The sequence below is a fragment of the Passer domesticus genome, chromosome 3 (genome assembly GCF_036417665.1).
Source record: "Passer domesticus isolate bPasDom1 chromosome 3, bPasDom1.hap1, whole genome shotgun sequence".
NCBI lineage: Eukaryota > Metazoa > Chordata > Aves > Passeriformes > Passeridae > Passer > Passer domesticus.
The window spans coordinates 24756419-24784184 of NC_087476.1; the positions used below are offsets into that span (position 1 = coordinate 24756419).

At 39.4% G+C, this 27766-nt stretch overlaps 1 protein-coding gene across 2 annotated transcripts in view; it reads left to right on the forward strand.

The window, feature by feature from the left end:
* Nucleotides 1-756: 756 nt before the first annotated feature.
* HCRTR2 (hypocretin receptor 2) overlaps nucleotides 757-27766 on the forward strand; it is a 34060-nt gene continuing 7050 nt past the window's right edge. The window contains exons 1-5 of one of the 2 annotated variants that reach the window (XM_064412214.1): nucleotides 757-1018; nucleotides 1158-1407; nucleotides 15141-15319; nucleotides 16749-16992; nucleotides 24264-24379. In XM_064412214.1, coding sequence (XP_064268284.1) covers nucleotides 1179-1407; nucleotides 15141-15319; nucleotides 16749-16992; nucleotides 24264-24379 — 768 coding nt within the window. In that variant the 5' untranslated portion in view covers nucleotides 757-1018; nucleotides 1158-1178. Of the gene's footprint in view, nucleotides 1408-15140; nucleotides 15320-16748; nucleotides 16993-24263; nucleotides 24380-27766 lie in introns of both variants that reach the window. The other variant, XM_064412215.1, reaches the window with a different exon arrangement.

Here is a 27766-nt window from a genome sequence, read left to right on the forward strand (position 1 = left end):
TCCCAATAGAAATGGCACTTTTATCAGACTCATTAAATTATTCAGATATTTAGTGAACAGATTGCCTGAATAAGAGGGGATTTTATCAGTCACAAGTTCAGACCTGCCCCTTCTCCTTCAAAGATTGTACACTTGGCAAAGTATGAAAATATTTCAAGAAGTAATGACCAAAAGCCAGGAAACCTATCATACTGTTTAACCAGCACTTCTGGGTTGTCTTGAACTGCTTTCTGCCAGCTGAGCCCCTTTCAGAATGGCTGAGGGGCAATTGCTGTATCGAGATCCCACAATGGATGTTTGAAACATCCTCAGCGCAGTGAATGCATGCTAAACTCAACCTACAGTGAGGTCTCACAAATCTTCAAATCCAATGAAACCTCCCATTTATCTGCTCAGTTCTCTGAGGGATTTTCCCACCAGTGTTGGGAAACCCACAGTGTTCCTGCTTTAGCCTAACTTTCAAAGCAGCACAGAAATGAGGCAGCCTCATTAGCCACTGTTTTCTCATGGCTCCTTTAACCCTGCGCTTCCTCCCACCAAAGCCTTCCACAGGCTCGAATTTACAAATATCTTGATTATATCTGGAATCTAATGTAGAAATGTCTAAAGGGAAGTGCTTGTGTAAGAGAGGGTGAGAAACCGAGGAGAAGCAGAGTCAGAAGAGGGATGGGCAAGCTGGAAGTAGGGTTGGGGAGAGGTGAGGAGCTGGGGATGAGCTGAAGCGGGGGGAGGAGGAGGGGGGGAGGCATGCAGAGATGCGGGGGTGCGTGAGGATGCGTGTGCATGGTTTGGGGAACAAAAGTCTACATCGTCTGAAGCGGACGTGACTTTTCCGCGGGGGGCGGGTGCACTCCGGCACCTGAGGCATGCAGCCTACCCCGAGCAGCCTTTTCCACGACGGTGCAGGAGGTGAAGCCTCCCCCGCGGAGGCTGCACCCCTTGCCCGGTCGGGGAAAAGGCTCATCAGGGCGGGTTGGGGACCGACGCGGATCCCCAGCCTGTTCCCGCATTGGTTCCCGTAAGTTCCCGCGTCATTTTTCTCCCCACACCCCGCTTTTCGCACTGGCAACCACAAGCCCCGATGGACGGGCGGGAGAAAGCTCGGATGCTCTGAGAGGGTCTGGGTTTGGGTTTGTTGGTTGTTGTTTTTTTCCCAGCCTCCGGAACAACCACTAGGGATGTCCGGGATTCAACCAGAGGATGGTTCCCCTCCGTACAGGAATTGGACGAGTGGGTCGGAACTAAATGAAACGCGGGAGGCTCTTTTAACCCCTTCCTCCGACTACGATGATGAGGAGTTCCTGCGATATCTCTGGAAGGAGTATTTGCATCCCAAGGAATATGAATGGGCGCTGATCGCCGGCTACATCGTAGTCTTCATTGTGGCTCTCGTTGGGAACGTCTTGGGTGAGTCGAGCTCCCCAAAACTTGCCGTTCTCCCTTCCCGAGATGGGTTGTGCACGGAGCGTGCTGGAAGCCGGGGAGGGTTTGGCACACCCCGCTGGCAAGGCGGCAGTCCCCAGCCGAGGGGGAAAGTTGGGGCTGCGCGGAAGGGGCCCTAAAACCGCTCCCCCTGCGCGGGCTCGGGGCTGCGGCGGCGGCCGCTGGCGCCCAGGGCCGGGCTCGGGGAGCGCGCTGGCCGAGCGCACAGCCGCGGCTGCCGGCCCTGTCCCCCGCGCCGAGGTGCTGAACCCGCCCGCCGCTCCACCTCGCAGCCCGCTCGCGAGGACGCCTCTCCCTCACGCAGCCCCGGCCCGGCGCGGGGTGATTCTCCGAACAGAGACAGGGGCACCGGGACGGCGCCCGGCCCGTGAGGGGGCGGCGGGGTCCCCTCATCCGCCGGCGGGCGCGGAACGCGCGGCTCCTTCCCGGCTCGCAGCGGCCGCGCTCCGGCCCCGCGCTCGGAGCGGAGCGGGGACGTGGGGCGGGGGCGAGGCGGCCCCTCCCGGGCGCCCATTGAGGGAGCGAGGCGGGGCGGCGCCTCTCCTGGAGCCCGCCTCCTCCCGCTTCCATTCATCCTTGAAGGAGGCGGCGGGGGCACCGGGGCTGCTCGGCGGCCGCCTCGAAGGGAGCGGTAGGGGCGCTGGAGTGTGGCGGAGAGCTGAGGATAGTGAAGGGAGGGAGGACACTGGTGGGCTGCGACGGCGGGCGGGAGCGGCAGAGGGGTCTGGCCGTCAGCAGCCCGCCCGCTGCCCCCACCGCTCCTTTCCGCTCCCCATCTCTCCTCTCCGCTCCCCCGAGCCCGCTGCCGCCCACGGCGGGGCTCTGGCCAGGCTGTGGCGCCTGTGCTGGTGCAGGAGAGGGCGGCCACGCGTGTGCCCACCCCCGCCCTGGGCCGAGCCCGCTCCCGCGGCCCTGCCCCCGTCCCACGGCGGCCGTGCCCCCTCACGGGCTGCGGGCGGCCGGCGGAGCGGAGCAGGCGCTGCCCTCAGCACTCTGCGTTTGTGAATGGACGCGGTGTGAGCCGGGAGCCGGCTCCGCCAGGCGGATCCCTGGGCTGCGGCCGCGGCCATTGGCGTTCCCGGTGCCCATCCCTGGGATACCGCCGCGAACGGAGCGCGCTGGGCCCGCCCCGCCATACGGGTCCTTCATTCATGTTTTTCAGAAGGAATTGTGCGTGTCAGGGCTGTCACTGCAAACTCTACAGGCTTCCCGAAGTGGCATGCAAATGAGACTACAGCCAAAGGCAGTATTTTAAAGGCATTTTTAAATTTTCAATGGATTGATATTTGATTTTTTTTTAAGTAATTCTATAACGTTGAGTGCCTGTGTGCACGTTTGCTCAGTCCATTGCTCGGCAGCCAGCTTGATCGACAGTGTAAAGATAACAGCCCTGGCAAAGAGGCTTTATTTTAAACTAGGATAAAAGCTGTCCTTTTTCATGACTTTCAGCAAAAACTTTTAGGAGAACCACCTGTACTTGCCTATTATCCTTCACAGATACTGTAGACAAGCTGTCCTCTCACCTGTAAAAATTCAAGGTCAAACCTTCAGCTATAGGAGCTTTCGCCCTGTTTACACTTTTCCCCTCCAAAGCCAGGAGGAGAAAATCTTTTCTCTCTCTGCACTCACAAATAGAGATTATTCCAGTGCGGATGTGCAGCTGTTCTTTCCTTGCATGTGAGTACATTAACTCTTTGCTTGGGATGGAAATTGGCATCTGGCTCTGCACCTGCCTGGATTCCATCTTTTACTGGATGGAATGTCCACCGTTTGTCCTCTGAAATCTCTCTTTCCAAGTTGTAGTACTTGGTAGCAAATCTCTGTCTTAAAATGGACAGAGAAGCTGAACACCTTTCTATCCACTCTAAATCACAGTAAATCCTACAACAGATCATTCAGCTTTGCAGCTGGACTCAATGTTCTTAAAGGTCTTTTCCAACCCAAGTGATTCTGTGATCCTCCTCAAGCTGTTTGCTCCATATTGCTGGTTCTGTTCATGGATGAATTGTTTGTGGTCTCTGCAGGTGCTTGGTAACTGAATACTGTCTCATCTTTATTCAAGAAAGCTCACACTGCACTGATTGCAGGCTCATGTGATTCTGAGGAGAGAAATAGATGTCATCTAATGCTCTTTACAAAAACATTTTTGAGGAACTTTTTTACTGTCAGTGAAATCTGAGGTAGAACAGTGCACATGTTGATATCTCTGAGAAACTGATTTCTGCTGCTTGAAAAATCCATATTCAAGCTTAATCTGGGATTTAGTCATGGACTTTCTCAAAGAGCAGGAGTGCTTCTAAAGAGCATTTTAGTGGCTACTAGTGCTTCACAGTATCATTCTTGTGCTTTATAGTATCATCCTTAATGATGCATTGAGTTCCTTTGCTTACATTTGTTGCAGAGCTTGTGGCATGTGGAGTCAATGCTTTGGTTCTATTTTTAACACATCCTATTCAAATAACACTTAAGCAAGTGGGGAAAACCCTTCCTTTCACTGTGTGGTGCTGAAAATTACATTTCTGCTTCTTATTTTGATTTGTGCACTCACATGGGATAAGGAATGTCTCAGAAATTGTATCTGTGCAAGTGGAAGGCACAGCACATTCCTTAGATATTAGTAATAAACTGGATTGAAGCACTCTGACAGTTAATTAACAACCAAGGGTAGAATCAGAAGCTTGAACTTTGATTGACATGTATTGGGTTCTTGAGTGAGAGACACAGCAGGAATTCCACTAATAATAGCATATAACAAGGGCTGCATTGCTATTTAGCTTTCAATTTAATTAGGAGAGTTGACACAAACTGTCCGAGCTGTTGCACAAACCAGCTAAAATGAAAAACATTAGCAAGTCTCTGTGTTTGAATGCAGGTTTCAGTATTGCACACAGTGCTTCGTGTCAATGATTCTCTTGTATAATTGGGTTGGCTGCTCACCAGGTATTTCAGTGTAAGTCAAGGAAAAGAAACAGATTTTAAGTTGATTTTATGACATATTTACATGAATCTGAAATCTAGATGGAAATATCAGTATGATGATTTGTCCTATTTTCTTCTTCACTTGGTGACTATTTATCACTAGAAGCAGAACAAGTGTAGAGGGCAAAGATTTCCTGTTTTGCAAATAAGACCAAAAATTTTATTTACTACTGCAGATCAATGAAACTCTTGCAATTTATTTGCACATCTAGTGCAAACGTAGAACTTCTTAATGCAGAATGTATGTTGACTGTAAAGATAACAGTTTTTCTTCTTTATTTGAAAACAGGTCATTAAAAACATTGCTTGAAAATAGGAAACTAGATAATTAAAGAAGAAAAGGTATTTTTAGGATATCTAGAGGTCTCTGGTTACTGATGCCATTCCAGGCTGATCAGTTGCAGTAGTTAATAACTGCAGTAAGACTACAAGGGATTGAAAGGTAGTGTACAGCTACATATATTTAACTCTGTTTATGCATATGGAGAATGCAAATGACCCTTGTTGAAGCTACTCATTCACGTGGGTCAGGATTTTTATAATGAAATGGTTTCTCTCAGGGAACATGCATTCATCAAAATGAAAATGTGCAGCAGAGATCACTTGGTTTGATCAAAGACTGAAGGCAAAACAAGCAACCTTGTGGCATGCCAGCAGCTGGGCTGCTGGGCCTCTTGGCAGGCCTTCCCAGAGCTGGCAGGAGCTGCAGTCCTTAGCACATACAGCCTGCCAGTGCCCAGCTTGAAAGTCCTCAGCACTGCTGGCTTCCAAGGGTAAGAGACCATGCAGTACATCAGTGAGAAGTCTCAGAAACTTTATTTACTTCCACAGTTTGGTGATACTTTTTTTTCATTCCAACTCAGAAAGAGATTGGGAGAGACTTACCCCTGTCTGGATAGATGTATTATTTATTATCTGTTTTATAGTAACTGCTAGTTTTGCTGAGATCTGTAAGAACCCAACTATGCTCCTTTCTTCAAAGAGTTCATAGTCTGACTCATAGAGTTCAACAGCCTCCATTTGATTTTTCTAGGGCTAGAGCAGAAAAAAAATCAGTGTATGGCTCTAATACCAGAGTCCTGCTCAATGCCTATGAATAGGCAACTCTCTCAGATGCTGGTCTGTTGTAATTTTAAAGATATCCAGTGAATACTGAGGTCTAGGCATACATGCCTATGTTGGTAGAATTGGATGAGTCATGTATTCTCTTAAATGATCTTCATGAATCCTATTTTGTTGCTGTAGGTGAGACATATTTCATTTAATTACATTTTAAATTATTACATTTCATTTTTTTTCAGATTCCTTGGGGAACCTGGCATTGAAACGACTTTGTTTGTAATATCAGCATGAGAGTCACCTTTATCTGTTGGATGAATAACTAGAATGGCTTTATCAGTGTTAAGAAGACAGCACATAGGAAATGAGACAATATGTATATTTTTTTCTACCTAAAATAGAGAAAGTATGAGCTCAATTTATAGAAGAGTTTGAGTATCAGCTGAATTACATTGCTATTTGTATAATATAGGGATTACTCACCATTTTTCAAAACAAAAAAATTTTGAAGGGTTTGGGATTTTTTTGTTGTTGTTTATAAAGCATGTTTTATTTTTTGTGTTGCATGTCAAGTGAATCTTTCTTTGTTTTCTTGGACATAAGCAGCTGACTTACTGCCTGTCTCACAAATGGAATGTGTCAGAAAAGAACTATGATGGACTGTTCCCCAGGGGAAGGGGTGCCAGGAGCTGAGGGCAGCAGCAAGACTCACAGGGCAGTGCACTCACCAGCACAGTCCCACAGAGGCTGAGAGCTTGGTAGGTCTGAAGATGTTTACCAGGTTTCAGTCACCTCCCAGCAATCACCAGACAAATCTATTTTGATGAAACAGGTCTGAGGTTAAGCCAGAAAATCAAGTCTGTGGATGAGTTTTACAATCAAATTCAGCAAGGCAAAAGCCTACTTGCAACCTAGTCTTTGCCTGAGCTTAGTGTGAGAGCCTGAGCTTAAATGCAGCTCTGGGGCAAAAGGCTGACTCCCAAAAGAGTACTCCAAACTCCAAAAGCTCTGTTCCCAGGGGCCTGGTCCCAGCTTGCATGCTGACCCATAGCAGTGCTGGCCTCCAGCATGGACAGCCAGCTCCTGGGCAGGGGGCACAGGTTGCAGAGCCTGGGGGTGCACTCAGCTCTGACAGAACTGTGCTCTTTATCCTGGTTCTTAGCACAGTAGAACTGCAAGGATTTTAGCCAGTTTGTGGAATATTATATTGACAATGAGGATCTGTGATACAGATTCAGAAGTTGTATAATATGCAAGATATTTGCTGGAACATGTCACTAGCATAGTGAATTGTATTTTCTTTGTATGTCCTCCAGACAAGGCACTCAGTCTTACATCTCTAGTAGAAACAGACGTGGACAAGGAAAGGTTTGTCCTAGTCCAACTCATGTTGCAGTGACTGATGGATGCTTTTTGAAGCATATTTTTTCAAAGTTGCACAGCATTTCAGCTGTGAAACACACCTTCATTTTAATGTCATGCAGCTTTAAACTGATTCAGCCAAGTGTGAAATCTTTTTATCATAGTGTCATATACAATATGACATCTAAATTTCTGACTCTTCCACCTATAATAGGAAGTGTGGATAAAGATTTTGTAGGCTTTATTTGTAATAATACCAATTATTATTAAACATCTAGTCAATCAGTATAGTCAGCTCTGCAGAGATGACTGGGTTTGCCAGTTAATGCTGGTAATGATTTGGGGGTGTGGGGAGTGGATATTTTAAACCAATCTGTCTGTCTTAATCAATACAGTTGAATTAGGAAAACTCTGTGATGGAACCTTTTGCTTCCTCTAGAGCTGACCAAACCAGGCCAGTCTGTTTTTATAGCATAGCTGATCCTCTGCTAATAACTTCCATTTCCATTAGACTGTTGAATGCCTAAGATTATGTAATGTGGCCGAGTTAGAAAATTATTCCAGTGCCAACTAGATGGTTGTGCTTTTACTCCCAGTTGTGATCCACAGAAATAAGCTTCCACTACACAGAATTCAGTTCTTGTTTTCTCCTCTAATGCCTTCATAAGCCAGTTCTTAAGATGTAGAAGTGTGCTGGGGCACACGAGTAACCCAAAAGTTTCAACTCTTAACTCTTTGGTACAATAGAACATGTGGTAGGTAGAAAACCTCAGAAAACATATTGCTGCAAGCAAACTAGTGTGGAAGGGGCTAACAGTGGGCCTGTTAGCTAAAGGAGTAAGAAGAAGCTGAGAAGAAAGAAGAAGCTGATAAGGAGCTCTCTCCAAGGCTGTAACTAAGGAGACCAAGAGAATTGAAAGACTGAAGAAAGATAAGAACTTCACAACTGTACGAAGTATATTTAGAAAGTTAATTAAGTCACTGTAACTTTTCACCAATGGTGTTATGTTGATTTATTGTATCCAACAGTTAGGGTAGAAGAAGCATAAACAATTAAAAAGTGTATAAAAAGTCAGCCATGTTCAATAATAAAGTGTTGCCATCTGAGACTGCTTGTGGTCTCTGCTTTGTGTCGTGACCGCCTCGACAACGACAAACTAGTTGCTGTTATCTGGGTTTTTATTTATGTAGATCCTCACTGTCTTTTGTGGGTGACAGTTCCCCATTAGTACATTCCAGTGAAGCTGATATTCAACAAAATACTTTGGGATTTCATGTGTTCTTTGTTATTCAAATACATTTGTTACAGTTTTGATATTTTTCCTGTGTGATGGAACCTACATATGCACATTTGTTTATATGTGATACATAGGGAGCATGACCTAGCCACCTGCTCCTTTTGTCGTGTTTCTGAGAATTTCTTCACACATGTTTGAACACATCTGGTGTTTCCTGTTGATGAGGAGCTGTTGTCTCACTGATAGGCCATGTAATTCCTTTGCTCAGAGTATTGTCTGTCTTTTTAGCTAGCACATCATGTATTCAAGGACAGTCCTTATCTGCCAGGCATTGTTACCAGACACAGGATTTTTTTTTTCAGTATTTCCTTTATAATAAACATAGTACAAAACAGTGTATTTTCTTTGTGCCATTCTTTCTATTACTTTTCAAGTAAGCCTGGTCTCATGTTGGTCTCCTTTCTTTCAGATAAAATTAGTTATGTAAAAATGAAGTCATGTGTGAGTCTAGAGCTTAATAGTGGGTAAGAGATGGACAGCCTAAGGATTAGATAGCTCCCTATTCACAGAAGATATTGCTTTGATTTAGATCTTTTGTTCTCTTTGCTGTTTTTAAAAAACCCTAATTAAATATCCTCTGCAATTTAAAATGCTTCTTTCTCCTTAATCAAGATCATCAATGAAAATTATTGAAAGACTCATGAGAAGCCTTCCTTAAATAAGCTTAGTCTTAAGCACCTAATTTTTAGACTTCTAAGTCAAAGCAGAAGAATCCCTAATCAGGAGTCATTCATAATGAAGGTCGTTTTAGTGACAGCATTTTTCCTTCCAGCAGTATACATTCAGTGTTTTCACAGGGGCTCTAGCTCTCCAGAATTCCCTTTGGTAACATATCTACTTAGCCTTCCTTTCAACCTTGTGTTGCTTGACACTCCACCACTCAGATTTTGATTTGCAGGGGGTAATATCACCAAAAGAGAAGAAGAGGAAGAATTCCAAATAGAGAACCAATTTATTGTGAGAAGAAAACAATGTGGGTGGGTGGATTAAGAGATAGAGAATAAATAATGTATAATTCAAAACTATTTATCACATGTTTTGTCACTGGTTGTAAAATACTGTGAAAGAGTAAAGTTTTTTAGAAGCTTTCTGCCTAATGCATTTGGACATGCTGATTACCAGGTCTTATAATCACAGGCATCAGTTCCAAATAACTTCTGGATGACTATATTATGATATTTCAGTCAAACAGTTGTGAGACTGAATTACCAAAGCAAAATAAAATCATTGTAGCTTAGAATGAAATATGATAATTCTTTGTTTACTTCCATCTGGGATTTATTATTCATCAAAAATTAGATAAGAGATAAAGTCATTCCTTTATATATGAAAATGTCAGGTATTGCTGGTTATGGAAATTACATTTCTATTTTGGCCAGGAAGTTGCACTGAAAGATGACCCACTGAATAAGAGGTTGACAAGACTTCTGGAGTGTAAGGGAAATGATTTAGGGTTGAGATGTAGAAAACAAATTGACAGCTGACCCAGGAGTCCACCAGTGGAAGGACTGCAGCACAGTGTTTAATATGCTCAAGACAGCATAAATCTTCCAGGAGACAAGCAGCTGCACTTTATACCAGATGGAGCCTTTTTATTGTTTTCATATTCAGCTTGAGATACAATGAGCTGTGCTAATTGATTAAACACCATTACAGCTTCTAATTAAAATGCCTCAGGACACTAAACCACAGGGACTAAATTTGTACGTGAAAAATACCAATCTCACTATATTGTCATATTAGAGAAGGTTTTTTCCTTCAGGAATATGAGGTGAAGCTTTATTGATGGATTTCTAACAGCAATCCATATTAAATTTTAACTTAGATTTTAACCTTTTTTTTTTTTTTTTGTCCTTGTTGGGACTTTCCTGTGAGACATTTTGGGGAGTGGGAGATCATCAGTGTTTGGGGAATGGGTCCAGAAAGCAGCTCCGTTATCACAGAACTGTCCTGGCTTATGGAGACCCTCCGCAAATTTTTCCAAATGCTTTCAGCCTGGCGGCTTAGCTGGTTTCCGAGCCTTTACTGACACTGTGTGGAAGAGGTGGGAACAACAAGTGCTTCGCTTTTTAAAGCTCTGCTGAAGTCTGAAAAAGGTAAAGGGAGGTGTCTCCGGTGAGATGAAGGATCTGAGGCAGTCTAACAGGCATTAGAAAAACAGCTGCTTCTGGTGAAACCTGGCCTGCCTGTTGGTACGTGCAGGAATAGTTCTATCTCTGACATGTTTTGTAAAATAAAAGCAAAAATATGGGAAATAATACAATACATCGGACAGGTAATTTGGTTCCATTAGCAGTAGGGAAAAGCATGCAGAGCAGAAGCATGTTTCAGAACTGCTTTTTTACATTTCTCTCTTTTATAATCCTCTTTTCTTCAGTGTCTGTGTTAACACCACTTTGCCCACTTTCTTTCTCAGTCCTGTTTATAGCTAGGAACATCAAAGGCTGCATAAAAGCTTTGCACATAATATTGAAATGAAGTTTTATTAAATTATTTTTACTGTTTCACAGATGTTTTGATGGAGGGCTAAAGAGCTTAGTTTGGGCCACTCTTCTGTGCTCCAACTAAACAGGCATCCTGCTAACACTGTGGTACCTCCCAAGCTTTTTAGGAAGGCTGCTGCTGGCCTCATCTCCTATTTTATTATTTTGAAGTACTTTTTGGTAAAATACACTTCCAACTGAGAATCTTTACTACCTTTCTTATCCTTTCTTCTGTTCTTCAAGATAAGTGGACATTCATGGCTCTCTGCTATTTCTGTTTGTGTAGGCAGATGGCATTTCACCTCCATGGAACGAACTTTCTCTAATGTGTTCCTTGAGTATTTCTATGTGAGCTGAGTGCTTCTCTGTAAAACTGCCTGGGATGAAAATGTGTAATCAAAGGAGTGTATAGAGTGGAGAGCATATGAAATTCTTTTGTTCTGACACTTAACTAGCTGCACAATATTCAGTGGCTTAGTCAAACTATTTTTCATGCCTTTAAAATAGCAGGTTTTGAGCACAGGTTAGAGAGTCTTTATTGATGAGCTGCTAGAACATTATCAATGAGGCTATTGTCCAAGACTACTGAGTAACCTTGGACTGTAGTAAACTCAGAAAAAGTGAGTCTGGAAGGAATGTATTCAAGTAACCTTGTGTCATTTAGGACTTATTTATGACTTTTTATCTTTCTGTCCTATTCAAATAACTTGTAGGAAATCCTCACAGTTTTTAGCCTTGCACTGAATGAAAACATTACTAATGCCTGTGGCAGGTTGAAAACAGTACTGCAAACAGCAGAGGGCAATAAGGGCAGAGCAGAGAAAGCTGACTTGGTTTTAAAATACTTCCTCTTCAGAGGCTTTTTTTTCACAAGCTCTCTTTTTTTTTTTCTTTTTTCTTTTTTCCTTTTTTTTTTTTTTACTACATTAATGGAACGAGTTTCTGGGATATTTAATTGTTATGGTAATATATAAATATTTATGTAAACTTAAAGCTGATTAAGGTGCTCTTGTGCTATGTGCCGTAAAAAGAATGGGAAATATTTTATGCTGCACAGAAGAGAAGAGGTCAAAAGGGGAAAAACACAAGAATAAGCAGCGAAATATAAAGTAACAAATTCTCTTGCATTTCTATGCTTGTAAACTATTGGACTTTTTCATCTTCCAGGTGCCTATCCCTATGGATTAGAATTCAATGGAATTCAGGGGTAGTTTCTGTGCCTTGGCTTTCCTGAACACTGCTACACCCTGAGTAGCAAGAGACACAGTCTTTTATGTTACTCTGAGGAACAGCAAGTACTGAAGTTCATCTGAATTCCATCTGTGTTAGGCCAGTGGGATCTGGAAGGTTTAGTACACAACAGGGAATTAGGAGTCCAAGTTTCTCATTCTGTGTCTGATTTACTGTGGGGCCTTTAACAACTTCTGTTCTGCACTTCGCTTTCTTTGTGTCAGAGATGAAAATGGTAGTAATTCTTAGATCTCTGGGGTCTCACAAGGTTTCATTTGCTCCCACAGCCTTGAACTCAACATGCAGAATGGTATGAACTGATTTCTGATACAGCTGGTTGCCAGTGAGATTGACCTCATATTTGTCAATTTAATGGATTTGTTTTACCAAAAATAATGTTTATGTTCAGGTCTTTTTCACATGGACCAGCACTGGAATGGGAATAGGCCTGGTCAAAGACTAAACATATCTGCTTAAACCTTGCACCTTTAGGCAATGACATGCATGGCTGTAAATGATGTACTTGTCTGAACTGGGTAGAGCACAGGACTGTTGAAACCATAATATGAGAAAAAAGTAGCCAAACTCTGAACTTTTAAACAAATTTTTATTTAATTTTTGCCTGTTGATAAAAAGAAATACAGAAAAACATTGCCACTTAATATCAACTTTTGACCAACCAAAAGACAGGACCATACTTTCAATATGAATTGCACTTAAGACAAAGAACCAGCCATAAGTAAATGTCCAGATCTTCAAATTTTTAGAGTTAAATATTAAAATTATCAAAAGTGAAATGGTTTTTGCATTTTTTTTCCTCAGCATTGCATTTCCAACCCAAACAACATTCCAGAGTGGGCAGCAGTGTATTACTTCCCTAGTAGGTGCTGTCTCTGTGCTATCAGACTATAACTGGGGTAACCCCATGCACAAATGACAGTGATAAAGCTCTGATTTGTTATGTTGTAATTATCATGCAATTCTGTATAAATAATTACTTTGGTAGGTACTTTAAATCTTCCAAATGGGAAGAAAATATAATCAATATGATGTTTCCTTTAAGCCTTTAATTTATAAGCCTTGTCTTTTAGGTATTAGAGGCCAAAACTAAGAAAACCTGAAATTCTGTATTCAGGAAGAAAACAGTAGAAGAAATGTACACTGTATTCTTTTAAAAACCAGTGCAGGAACAGTGAAGATTTTTGTAGAGAGGTTTTCATTTGCATTTATGACAGCATGATACATATGTAGCAAAAATTGAATTTATACAAGCAACACAATCCAGAGCTATCTCTGCAACGCATTAAAATATATGAAGAGCATATGTTGCATCACAACAGAGGTTTTAGATGAACCTTGGAAGCCTATATCTTAGGATAGCTTATAAAATCACCTGGTCTTAGAGAAACTGAAGGCCACTTAGCCTCTCCCTTTTTCTGTGTTCTAGTCTAAGTGTGTAAACATAGCCCCCATGAAGAAGAACTGCAATCTCAGCCCCTGACACTGCCCTGGTAAGATCTTGAAAGCATATTCTACCAGTTTTGGTCACTGCACTCTCACCAAAAAGGTTCAATTCCATCTGAAAGTGTCCAGAGAGCAGTAACAAGGATGGTTGCAGAAGTTCTAGAAATGACTGAGAGTAAAAGATAAAGAGCTCTCAAATTCTGGGGAAATATATAACAAAAATTCTTACATATGTGAAGCATTGCTGCAGGAAAAAAGCTCTTCCTCATTCCTGCCTATGTGCAGAAGAAAAAAAGTATATAAATAGCAGCAAAATAAAAGTAAATTAGACATAAGAATTTTATTTTTTTTTTTTGTAGGGAAGATAATGAAACAGTGCAACACATTTAAGAGATGTGTGGTATCTTCAAATATAACACATTTTCAAATGTAAACTTGCCAACAGTTGCTTAGTTGTAGTCTTGCTGTAGTTCTGTTGCTCTAGAGACATAAGACAAGATTTGTGGAATGAAGTAATATATTTTATGAGATCAACTGATACAGCTGGAAGATAGACAGAAGCTTTCAGGCACGTCATCCTTCTTAGGATCTAAAGAAGTATCTGATCTCAAGAGCTTATGTGCCTTAAAGTCTGTGTATTTTTTTCCAGCTGTTTTAGATAGTTTAATGACTATAAGAGAGTGGCTTAACTCTGGCAGATTCCATTTTAGATTTGGGCAACATCTTGAGGACCTTTTTAGCTCAATTTTTAAACATTCTCTGATCTGTTTAGCATATCTAAATTAAGCACTGTGCTATATCCTGACAGATTAGGAGACTTTGAATCTTCATCTAGATGTGCATGATGGATGAATAATTGTTTGCAGGGAAGACCCTTTGATGTACAATGAATTGTATTCTTGTCTTACAAAAAGTATTGTGGTGTTTCTGGAAAATTTTGGGCATCAATTTTTAAAGATCTTTGGGTGAATTAATTTAAAAATCTAAATAATTCAAAAGCTTTTGATTGTACCAGTCACTCAGGGTTTGATTTCCAAAATTATTTTTAAAGTTACTTTTCTGCTACTTTCTTAGACTTAATTATGGCATTTTTAATTCAACAATTTGTAAATTTTGTGTAGTGATTTTAAAGATTGATTTGCCTCATTTCTAAAAGTCTTTCAGTTTGAAAAAGAGCGACATAAAATATACTAAACAAGTTTAAAGGCACATCTTATAAAGTGCCTGCTAGATGCTGCTTTTGATCATCATAAAAAATGTAACATTTAATGCAGCAAAAATTACTTTTATTAACTTAATTCAAATCACAGTCACCAGAAAATTGTTACAGATTCTCTGCAGATGCAATAGAGATATTAAATCCAGTAAAATATTTTATAAAATTATATTTGTACAGCTTACAAGATTCTGTGTTGTAGTAATTTGATTTAAGCATCATGCTATCATAAGAAAACAGATTAACTTTTCCAGGTATAGATGTGTATCGCTGTAGACTAGAGCCAATGGCTTGAAAGAGAAATTAAGAAAGTTGTATGAGTAGTTAGTGAAGATTAACTAGCAGAGAATTAAGATTCTTTATGTATTGGATTATTTCCCACACTGCAGTCTGTGGAAAGCTATTCCTTGTGTATCAAGAATCTCTCTACATGTACTCTCGTCTCTCCACTCTAAAAGAAAACACATGGTTCTTGCACTGAACCCCACATTCAGATATTCTGTGTTAAACAAAGGACACAGACATTTCCTTAATTCCACAAAGTCAAATGTTTTCCTACGTGTTTCTAAGTCATTTCCATCTCACTAACTTGTCTTTCCAATTCAGTTTGCCTTGCAGTGTGGAAGAATCATCACATGCGGACCGTTACCAACTATTTCATAGTGAATCTTTCTCTGGCTGACATTCTGGTCACAATTACTTGTCTTCCAGCAACTTTGGTTGTGGACATCACAGAAACGTGGTTCTTTGGGGAGACCCTCTGTAAAGTGATTCCCTACTTACAGGTATTATTTTTCTGTTTGTGTACACATTATGCATGTTATGAAAACCATCTTCCTAATACTTCTTATCCAATGGAAGTCCATACCTGATACTGAGTAGGTATCTCAGAGTACATGCTGAGGTCTAAAAGACTGTTCCACTTGGGAATATGATTATGCATAATAAAGACTGGTTTTCATCCATCTGATTGTTGGACTTTGGCAATGCAACTTTTGGGATATTTTTCAGATGCTCTTTAATTTTGTGATATTTTTAATGATTCAGAAGAGATGTAAAGCAATAAAAATATCTGTAAATAGAAATAAAGTCATTAATATTCTCTCTGTGTGGATCTGAACAGCTACACAAATGTCCAGGACATAGAATCCAGCTTCTGAAGGCAGTATGGGCTTTTTTTATGTTTACTGGGTTTGTGTCAAAGTATCCAGGTTCACTGGGACTTGTTCAGATTGTCTGCCTTAAGCAATAATTGCTTCTCATTTACCCTTGGACGTAACTGGTTTCGAAATAATTTGCATCAAAATGATTGATAAATACCTTTTCTAAGAATAGGTGTATGGATGAACTGACTGGGTAAACTAGAATGACAAGTGCTTGGCTTTGTAGTCATTAAAATTCAGAAGAATTAAGCGGTACTCAGAGTGTGTGCAGATCATCAGCTCTGTGCCTCCAGCACAATTTATATTTGCAGAAGATACCTCAATGGCCAAAGAATCATATTGCCAAGGGCGAAGTTCTCCAGCAGCTATGAGCTCTGCTTGATACAATCAAAATCACAACTTTTTTTTTTTCAAAACCTCCATTCTAGTGAAAGAAAATCTGAAGACTGAGTGATCACCAAGCATACAAATTCAAACAATAAAACTGAAGTGATAGGTTATTTCCTTTACTGAATAAAAGGTAAATGTCTTAGTCTGCTTTAAGCTGATTGTTGTCAAGGACTTTTGAATGAAATCCTGAGTTTCAATGTTCTTGTAAAAATAAAAAGCAAAATGATGGCTCCGGTATGGTAATATAACACAGAAACCAACAAATATTTTTTTGACAAAGAAAAAAAAGATAAAATTCACTGTCTAATGTTCTACAAGCTTTTTTCAGATAAGGTTTTGTACATTCCCCGTTGATGAAATTTTCTATTTCAAAATTTGATTTTGCAACACCTATTCTGTTTAGTTAGCATCTTAATGTGTGAACTGTCTTGTGGATTCTAGTAGGAGTACAGCGGATGAGGATATCTGTTGTAATTCTATAAGAAGTTATTTTAAAAGGAGTCTGTTCTGGGAGTCTGTTTAACAGTTGCAGATAAAGAACTAACTATGCTGAAAATATAAATAATTTTTAAAACTCTGGTGGGAAAGTATGATAAATAAATTTTGAAACTCTAGGTAAAAACCGTACATTTACATTTATATAATATTCCTTTTTCTTCAGACAGTTTCAGTGTCTGTGTCTGTCCTAACACTCAGCTGCATTGCTTTGGATCGATGGTATGCAATTTGTCACCCTTTGATGTTTAAAAGCACAGCCAAGCGAGCAAGGAACAGCATTATAATTATCTGGATTGTGTCCTGCATCATAATGATTCCTCAGGCTATTGTTATGAAGTGCAGCAGTGTGTTCCCAGGATTAGCCAATAAAACCACCTTGTTCACAGTGTGTGATGAGCACTGGGGAGGTGAGTCTGTCATTGACCGTACAAACTGACTTTGTACTGCTATAAAGTAATCAAAATATCAGGAGGTGTTAAATAAAGTAAACAAAATATCAGGAGATGTTAATATGAAGTCAAGTCGTATAAACATAATACAAAATGTTCTTGATTATATAAGCTTTCCTGAAACTATCATTTTTCAAAATTTGTGAAATTTCTGTGAATTTCTTTTGTGTTGTTGAGGCATAAAATACATTTTAAATGAAGTTTAAATGAATGAGGCTGACTAGTGTCTTGACCATGTTAATGCTTCCCAGAGGGTAGAAATGTTCCCACCCTTCAATGCTTATGCTTATATAATTCTGTGACTGATGTACGTTGAAGGTTGACAAAGACTTCAGTACTTAGTACTTTCAGTACTTAGCCTTAAGAAGTAACTATGGAAGAACAGATTTTTCTATTTACCTGATATTTTGCTAATTGCTGGCCTTTGACTAGTGTTTATAGGTATCTTCTGGGAGATTCAATGCAAATTACATGTCATTGCAGAATTTGCAGAGATGTCATCGATATAGGGTAGTGAGGTAATCTAAAATTTGAAATTTGTCATTGACAAAATAATTTAAATAACTTTGTGAAAGTCATCAGTTACGAATTAATCTATAGAGGAAGTGTAACCCTGCCATTCCAGATTAACTTTGAATCTAACATGTTGTGTCTGACTGAAGCTGTGAGAAGCTGTAAGGATTGCCAGGGAGTAACTACTTCTATTTTGTCTTCGTTCACAGCAAGTGGTGTGAGCCACCCACCCGAGTGGCTAGGGCTCGACTCTGGTGGGCCTTGGCACACCTCCAAAGCTAACAGAGTGCATGAGTTACATGCTGTGCCTCTGACACTGGATATAATGGCCATCAGTAATACCATTCTTCACACGCAAGAAAATAAAGCCAAGTTTGCCAAAACACATAACTAAAAGGTGCCTGTTTAATAGCCTTGAGTCCGGCTGAAACACAATCAGATATTCTCCCAGAGCTGTCTCTGTAGAAGAAGATTCCAGTCCTGTCAGCAGTTGTGATAAAATACAACTGGCTCACCTGTGCTTAATTATCATGATAAATTAGCTTAAACATCCTGAACTGCTGAGGGCTCTTCCATGTGCTGTTCTGGAAGTTCCTTTCCTGCTAATGGCTTTCACAGAGCCACCAGAGGATTAATGAGAAGACACTGGGTATCACATTCCCTGTTCTTTATCTCCTTCATCCCAGTTAGTCCTCTGGGACAAGGCAAGGGGGCAGAGGTGGCCACCAGCTCACTGGTACTCACTGCTGACGAAGGTGTGCTCTAAGTTCGTGGCTGAGAGGAAGCCTCTGTTAAGCTGTATTGTACTTAGTGTCTCATTGGAGGGCACAAATCTGCTCTTTACTTCTGGTATTCTTCCTTCATCTGTGAAAAATTGTGTATCCCCTGCTTCAGGATACTGCAGTAGTTATGTGAGTATTTTCTTTCACAGCATTCATTCCAAGTACAATTTTTGTCCACTCATTTTAGCGCAGAAGCAATTGTTCATGCCTTCATCACTTCAGGGTTAACTCTGCAGCAAAGATTCTTTTAATCTCAGCCTAGGAAATGATGTGGTTAATTAATTAGGAAGTCAAGACAGCATTTCATCAGGTAATCTCAGAATTTCCAGATCTGTATTGGCCACTTTTTGATTCCCAATGGAAAAGTGCTGCTTTTGAACTACAGAGTCTGTAGTAGGTTTAGAACTATTTTAAAGATTGCCTCTTGTTCAGTTGTGCTGAAGTAGTTGCAGCCTGAGATGAAGCACCCACTATACAAAAAAACCTCAACAAGAAACAAAACCCTAACCCTAACCCTAACCCAATCCAAACTCCCATGTGCTTGCAAGCCTCTTCTCCTATGCAGTGTATTTGTCTAAATTTAAACCTACTGGTCTTCAGGTGATGATGTGAGCCTTCACTTGGATGTTTGGAGAGATGGAGGAATAGAATGTCTGTGTAGAATCAGTTTTTTGTGTCTGGCTTCAGAAAGGGAGTACAAACACTACAATTTTTAAAAAATTATTATTTATATTGAGCATGAAAATAATAATTTTATATTAAAAAGTTTTCTGAAATGGGAAGCTTTTCACTTCACTGAAAGATAACAATCCTATTCTTATCTTGCTGCCTTTTTAATGAATAATTCTTCTAATGGCAATACACCATCATTGCTAGTTATTCTGCTGTTACATTTCAGATATCCTTTAAAAAATCTCCATGTTCTAATAATAGCTTATCATAGTAACTTGAAAGAAGAATCTTTATATGCATTAAATTATGAGCAGATTTCTCAAAATTGTGGAATTTTCTAGTAAAAGTAGAGCTAACTGTATTTTATCAATGAGGATTATATATATATATATATATATATATATCTCTTTCAGACTATAGTGAATAGAGTGTAATTTAAAAATAATTTCCATTCTCTTGAAAGTTTCTAAGGTTTCTGATTTAGTTCAAAGCATAGAATATGCAGTTTTTCTACTGAAAAATAGGGTTGGAAATCATGAAGGCCCACAAAAAGAAGAACAGAAGAAAAGGGTAAGGCAGTGGTTTGAAAAGAGTGATGAGAAGAAGAAATAAAAAGCTAATATTTTAGAGAAAATAGCTACATTTTGGTTGGATTTTGTTTTGCCTCTTTTGATTATGCAAATATAGAAGGTCAAAGAAAGAGCTCTAGGAGGATGTTGAAGGAGAAAGAAATTAATGCTGCTACAAATAACCCATATTTGCAAAGAGAAAGTGGAGATGTAGATGTTGCATACACTCAAGAGACCCTGAGAAAGTCCTATAGGAAAGTCAAATTTCAGAAAGGGATTGCATTTTGGGTGTTTATTGCTTTGCTTAGAACTGCATACAATTAATGCTGTCTAAAATTACAGTACATCTGATAAAATCTTTGCAGAATATAATGTACATCATATGTTCTGAGGATGTTAAACTCGGAATGTTAAAGACTGGGACTGCAAAAAGAGGATGCTCAATAACACTTTCCAAAGTGTTTTGGAAGTCTATTGTAATTCTGGGACCCCAGGGCCATTGAAGCATGAGGTGCTATGGAAGAGTAACTGGAAGCCATGTCCAGGAAGACGTCAGAGATGCCAAAGCAGGAGACAACACTGTACCCTACACAGACTTTTAGGACCAGCTGCTGGAGACCACAAAAGTCTGAGGGGTGTCTGGAGGGAAGGTCTGATCAGTGCTGTGACACTTGGGCTCCTCAGTGGTGAACAAATAGTCGCCACCCTGACTAATAAGATTTGAGCATGCTGTTGGCAAGCTGCCAGTGACTGCAAATGGAGCAATAGTTCAGCCTAAAACAGGGCTCAATTTCTTTATAATTGCTTCTGGCATTTCTGAATGTAAAATTCATTGCCAATTCTAGGCTGAGGGTTTTTCATCTTGAGTGCTGTCTAATAACAATATTTTATTTGGGAATGCAGAAGGATCCAACATGTGACCTATGCAGGCTCACTTAAGGAGCCAGAGTTGGCCACAGCTTTATAATAGTCTGTAATTGCTGTGCTGAATTTGATGATAAAGTGCCAAAATAAAAGAAATGTATATTAAAATGAGTTCACCATGTGTCCAAGTCAGCTAAGTACATTGTCTTAGAGCTGTTCAGGAAGAGAGTGTTAGCCAAAGTGCATTAGCCAAGCCCTTTGCAAATGATAAAAAGAATATGGAGATAATTCTTTCCCAAAACTGCATGGCTCAATGGAAACAAAGGGAAGACTTTTTGTTCCTTTTCCTCTTAGACTATTCATACAATAGTACAAAACCACATTGTCTTAATTCTGGAAAACAAATAGCTGGAAATTGCAGTACTACAAGAAGATTTATACATCCTGTTTATCAAAGTGTTCAGAATTTAATGAAAAACTCGTGGGATATTTTAATGTAGAAGGAAGTCAGAATATTTCTAATACTAAAAGTATGCTGGGTGTTATTGTAAGTTGCTAACTCAAGCACAATATATTAGGTTTCAAGTTTTAATTTTAGTATTAGCTCACCCTAAGTGCCTTGACATAGGAACTTAGCTTGGAAACACTGCATTATGTGTTTGATTTTTTTTTGTCCTATGGGCACCCACTTCATAACATCCCTAATTATTAAGCTTTATTTTGAAAATATACACTTATAGTTGCATTGCTTCTCTATGTTGGTAACTCCAGAACCTCACAGGTTTCTTCTTGAGAGTAGGGAACCTGGGAACTCTACTGATGCTCAACAAACTTGACAGTCCTGTTTTTCCCTAGTCTTAAGGAAGCTGTCAGGAGTACCAATTTCATTAAGCACTATGGCTAGAGGGACTATTTCATTTGCTAGACATATCAAAACCTTTTGAGTGTTTATTTCAGTGTTTCAATTTGATTAAATATGTATATGTATACATGTATGTATATATGTATTTACAGAAATATAGTAAAATTTTGGCAAAAATCCAGAAGCCGTAGTTTCAATCTACCAATTTCAGGCTGGGACTGGAAGACCACATGGAGAGGAAAGCTCTAGAAAATTTTAATATGCTTAATAACCCCTGCAGTAGACAGAGGAAAGCTTGTTTTACCAAACCGATTCTTTATCAGGTGGGGCAATTACAGTGTGTGAATGAAGATGAGTAGAAATTCTGACCTGAATCCAGTCCAACTGCTATGACCACCTGTTTGCTTTATGTTTTATTCTCTCTTTTCAATAGAATAGCAGCCAGAGACATGAGAGTCATTGTTTATTCTTAAAGAGGTGGCTACTCCAGCTAAGAACAATCTTACCCTGTCCTGAAGTCCATTACATGACCATAGAAGGCAAGAACACTTTTCTCTTCTTCTGCTTGGCAGGCAGAGTTTCAGTCAGGCAGGACCACAGACTGATTGATGTTTGCATTCAAGGAGCCTGGAACTCACTTGATAAATGAATAGTATCCTTAGCCAGCCCTCCTCCTTGCTGCTGTGATTGTCAAACAGCTTTAAAGCTTTTCTTTGGCTTAAGAAGCTAAACAGAGTCATGTTTCTTAGGGAAAAGTTCTGCAAAAGGCTTTGCCCTGGGTGGAGGAGGGACAGGTTTCCTTTGATGTTTAGCAGCTGGCACTTTCCAGGTGGCTAAACTTCAAAGGCAAGTGTTAGGATCTTCCTCCAACCTGGTCCTCAGTTCTTTGTAGATAGCTAGGCTCATTTAATGTTTTACTTTACTTGGAATGCTAAATTGGAAGTCATAAACTCCAGATGGCCTTTTAAATATGTACCGTCCTTCTACCTGAAAGGGGCCCGGCTGCCGGCAGAGCATTGATGAGGCAGGTGGCACCTCCTCCTGAGCACAAAGAATGTACTTTCAATTCTGACCTCCTGTGATCCCAGTAAGTCACGTTACTCCAGTTTCTCCTTAATCTCTCCACCTGTGAAGCCTGCATGTCAGTACTTCCCTGGCGAGCAGGACTGCTGTGAGGCTGCATTTTCTGGAATGCAAAAGCAAGTTTAAGATCATCAATCAACATATAATCTCAGGTTAACGCCAATTCTAAAAAACCTGCCCCAAATGGTCTGGCTCCCCCAGGGCCATTGACAAGAGTTAGTAGCTGCAGCTGCTAGTTAGGAGCTGGCAAGCAGGTTTGCTACAGGATCTTGGAGCAAGTAAGAAGTCAAATACTACATATCTGAATTTTTTGAACCCTGATCTATCAAAACTATCAAGTGTCAGTGGCAGCATCTCTATTACTTTTGCTGGAAATGAACATTGGCTGGATTTTGCTGTAGCAGGTTTCCGTCTCCTTGATACTGAACATTTTCTCGGTGTCATCAGGCACTTTCAGGTCCAATGGCAAGTGTGAGATTACTTGAGTCTGCATTTGAGAGTGAGCCTGGAATTTACATCATGGTGTTCTCCTCCCTGCTATGAGAATTGTGGGGCAAGTCTTTCTATATCTTTGTCTGAACAAGCTCTGAAATTCTCCTGACATGCTCTTCTTTGATAGGGTCCACATTCTCGGTCACTTTAATAGGCAGAAAATAATTTTGATGCACCAAAGTTTTGATCTCATGCAACTCTTTTTTTTTTCTTTTCTTTTTTACCCTCTTTTTTCTTTTTTTTTTTTCTTTTTACTTTTTTATTTTTAATTTTAAAAGAATCAATACAGGATTTCACTTGCAGATCTTATCATCCTGAAACATTTGGGAATTCTGGAAATTAACATAAAATTTCCTTCTTTATCCAAGATGCAATGCTTAGGATTACCTTGCAATTTATCTGTTCATGGGGTGCAGTTTCTCTTCTACTATGTGTTGTTACTATCCGAAATGTTCATTCATTTTCTGAGGCCATCCACAGATGTTAAGTTGTAATTAATGCCAACAATTGGTAATACCAAATTGCATTTAATGTTACAAAATAAAAGACAAATTTTCAGGCACTGCACATTCTGGTGTAAACTACTGATGGAGCTTAAGATACAGCATTCTTAAAAATCAATACACTCACAGCACTTCTAAGATGTTTTCTCTAAGCAAATAACATTCATAAGTTGTCTTTTGAAAAGATATACATGGGAAATTAGAACACAACACTACCAAACTCATCATAGTTAAATCTGAGTTTAGAAACATCTTGGAGATTTCCTAGGTTTGAAGCGCTTGAATGAATTGATTCTATTTTAAAAATTTAATCATAATAATTAATTACTGCATCTTAATCAGATTTATTCTGCCACCAATGAGTGATTTATGAAATGTGTTCTCTCCTCCTCCCATCAGTGTCCTGTGTGCTGTAGTTTGCAGTTGCAGTCTTTGTAGGAGAGGGATTGTTCAGTTTACTCAGGGATATATAGTAGCCTTTGCAGAATTAAAACTAATGACACTTACACAACCTTTCAATATGCCAAGGATGAGGTAGGTTGGCTGACTACCTACCTATTTTTAGATAGCAAAATTTTTCACTCTTAGATAACAAAATTAATCCATCACTGTTTTAACAAAATAAAACTTCTTAAGACTCTGTACATAAAGTAATAAGATGATAAGAAATCAGTAATGTGATATAGGACATCCTTGAGGTAAAAAGCATGTTTCTAGTAGAATGTATCTAGAAGTGATTAAAAAAACAATCTTGACCATAATATTATTTGGTACATCTTCCTTTTATGTTGAAAAATACATGCATATCTATATGAATAATTTTTCTTAAGGTGATTTTGAAATGAATGTATATTTAAATGCACCTTTCCTATTTGAATTCTCTTTCCAGCTGAGGTTTACCCCAAAATGTATCACACGTGCTTTTTTCTGGTGACATACATGGCACCACTGTGTCTTATGGTGTTGGCCTATTTGCAAATATTCCGGAAGCTGTGGTGTCGCCAGGTAAGTCACTTAGCTCTGGCTCTTCCAGCTTTGTGCAGATTTTAATTGCTCTTCCAGCTTTGTGCAGATTCCCATGGACAACCTCTTCCTTTATAAACTCCATTTTGTCACCTAGGACTTTGCTTTTTATATCCATGCAGGTGTACAGCCACCTTGGATAGGCATTGAGATGTATTGAAAAATGAAGGCAGTCAGAAAGTGAACGGCTTTCTCATGTCTGTGAAGGGCTTTCTTTTGGAAAGAAAGCAAAAGGCATCAGAAAAATTGATTAGCGGTAGAAGGAAAATCTCTCTCACTGTATCTGAAATGTTTGCCAAAATACCTTAGGTGACTTTATTTATACTGCTAAAATCTCCTGTAGCAGTCAAAATTTAAGAAAGACCTTCTAATTTTGTTAGTTTTATTTTTACTTTTCTTAGTTGATGGCAGGTCCAATCTGAATGAAATGTAAACTAGAAGGTCCAGCTATCAGTAGTGGGAGACTGGAATTGCCTGATGTGAAGCTGGCTGTTAGCGATAACATTTATTGTGAATTGATGATAAATCATTGACACAATTTCTAATGTGAACATCTTTTTTTTTCAAGATTCAAATAGAAAATAGAGGCAAGAAAACAAGAAATAATGCAAGATATTCCTTCTCAAGTGGCTCTAACATAGTTCATATTTTCATCAACATATGGGCATGAATGACCTCTCTCACCAGCATGTTTGATACCATCCAATTCTGAGGCTGTCCTGGGCAGGGGAAAATACCTGCCCCATCAGGAACATTTTTCATGCAGTTCACAATGATTCATCAGAAAAATCACAAATAGACTTTGTATTTCTAAACATGCATATGATTAAAAATCAAATCTTATACTGACAGAATATATCTCTCGCAAGTAGCTCATAAACAGGAAATATCAAATCCACTTTAAGGCTTTTTGTTATTGTCCATAAGTCATAAGAGCAATTTTTGTCACTTCTAATCAGATTAGGTTAAAGCAGAATTGCTGTTTATCCTGCTTGTCAGCTTTAAATTATTATTTTTGCTTTTAATTTCTTAGGTTGATAAGATTAAATAACAAGATGGCTTGGAGATAAAATTTAACCTTTACAGTCTGAGGAGACTCTTCTCCAGAGCAAAGGATTTCTTGCTTAGTTTTGTTATTAAGTTCAGTCTAAACATAGTTCTAATATGCTCTGCCTTGCAGAATCTGTCCTGTATCACCCAATGATTTTATCACCATAATTCTTCTCAGCCTTCTCTTTTATACCTTCTTTACAATCTGCCTACCCTCTCAAGCTCTTCATTAACTAAGCTAATGCAAAGCAATTGTTCTTAACTTACACATAGTTGAAATTGCTGGCTCAGATGCAGAGCAGAAGTTGAATGACTGAAAACCAACCTTTTCTTTTGGGTTCCCCCCACCTCCACTCCCCAGTTGTTTTAGCTGGTCTATTTGTTCTTCACAATGTTTCTTCTCCCTATCCATGTTGCACACCGGCAAGGTTAGGATGATCCTTTGTTTTTCAGTGGTAAAAAGAGAAATTCTACTACAGGCTTAGTGCTATCAGTGGTGCCAAATTACAGCTGTCTCTGCCTGGCCTAGATGATAGCACTATGTATAAGAGGCTGTGCTAAGTGAAATTAAAACCACTGCACATCTATTATCAACAGTGACTTGGCTGCAGGCATCAGGCACTTTTCTAAGTGCAGCAGGTGTGCTCTAATCAGTCGTGTAGCACAAATGAATGAAGTGCTCTAAAAGTGTTCTTTGGTAACAGTTTCAATAAAAAATCATGCTGTTTACCAGAAATTCAGTTAAATACGGTGATCTTTTTGCAAGGTACAATGAGCCTTTCAGATGTGCATGATAGAATAAACACAACTAACATGCTTTCTATGCCCTACATTTTTTCTAAAGGTTATTTTTTAGAATGTAGTGTGTTGTGCATGCAAATTTTCAGATGACAAATAAAAGACTGAATTACAAGTTATTGTTGCCCTACTTTCTGTAATAGCTCTTAAAATTTCTGATTGTATAAGTCCAGCAAATCTTTGAATTAACGATTCACCTTCATAAAGACAAGCACAATCTTGCAAAAAATACTAGAAATTTTGAGTCATTAATTTTAATTATTACTAAGGAAATAGTAATTTAGAAGTCTATGTTCTTGTGTGGATTTTAAGATTGAAAACAGCGTCTGTACAAATAGAAATGAATGAACTGAATATGATGAAAATGTTGATACACAATTTGTAATATGAAGTTCCTAGTATGCTTCAATTTTCTGATATCCAAATGTATTGACACTAAAGCACATTTCTATTAATAATTAGGAACTTTATCCATTTTCTTTTTGGTAGTTGAAATATACCCTCCCAATCTTTGCAAGTTGATACTACGTTTGAGAGATTTTCTTTGGTTATAAGCCCCTTGAAAACTATCTGAGGGGGCAGAGAAAAGTTGCATAAGAAAGCAAAACTCTAAATTTTAGTACTTGTTTATTCACAGCTAATAGGCTTTTCATAAAACATCAGAATTACACAAATGGTTCAAAATTCTCTCTGATTGATTAATTACTGACAAGCAAATATATGCATTATGCTTCCATGTGTACACTTGTGTATACTTGTACATACAGAATCACAGAATCATAGAAACATTTATCTTGAAAAAGGCCCTTAAGGACATTGAATTCAACCATAACAACAATTGAATTCAACCATAACCACAACACTGCCAAGTCCACCATTAAACCATGTCCCTAAGTGCCACCTCTACTTATCTTTTAAATATCTTCAGGAGTGGTGACTCAGCTGCTTGCCTAGGCAGCCTGTTCCAAGGCTTGGCTACCCTTTCTGTGAAGAAATTTTTCCTTATATCCAATCTAAACCTCCTCTGGCTTAACTTGAGACCATTCCTCTCATTCTGTCACTTCTCTGCTACACCCCACAGCCAAGTCGGGTAAATCCCCTGCAATAGTACTGATGTGCAATTGTCAAGCTGGTAATTGCTGATTTTGTGCAAGGGGCTGAGTTGTTTTAAATCCATGGATACATTAGGAAAAACTAAATGTTATGTAACTTATCCCAAATTTTACTTCATGGATTTCCTGCTCATTACATGGCAACTTTGCCAAAATGTTCCAATAGTTGTAAATCATGTCTGGTGTGTACATAAGTGCTGAACTAAGGGCTTGTCTGAAGATATTGCCACACACCTCCCCCCACCCCCAGCCAACAAATAAGTAAATAGAAAAAAAAACAAAAACCAACAAAAAAAACCCCACCCAACCCCACAAAATGCCAACATAGTAGGTTTTCTAGAACTATTCTGAATGTGCATGCTTTTTGGCTTACTTTTATCTTTCTTAAGATAAATACAAAATTTGCATA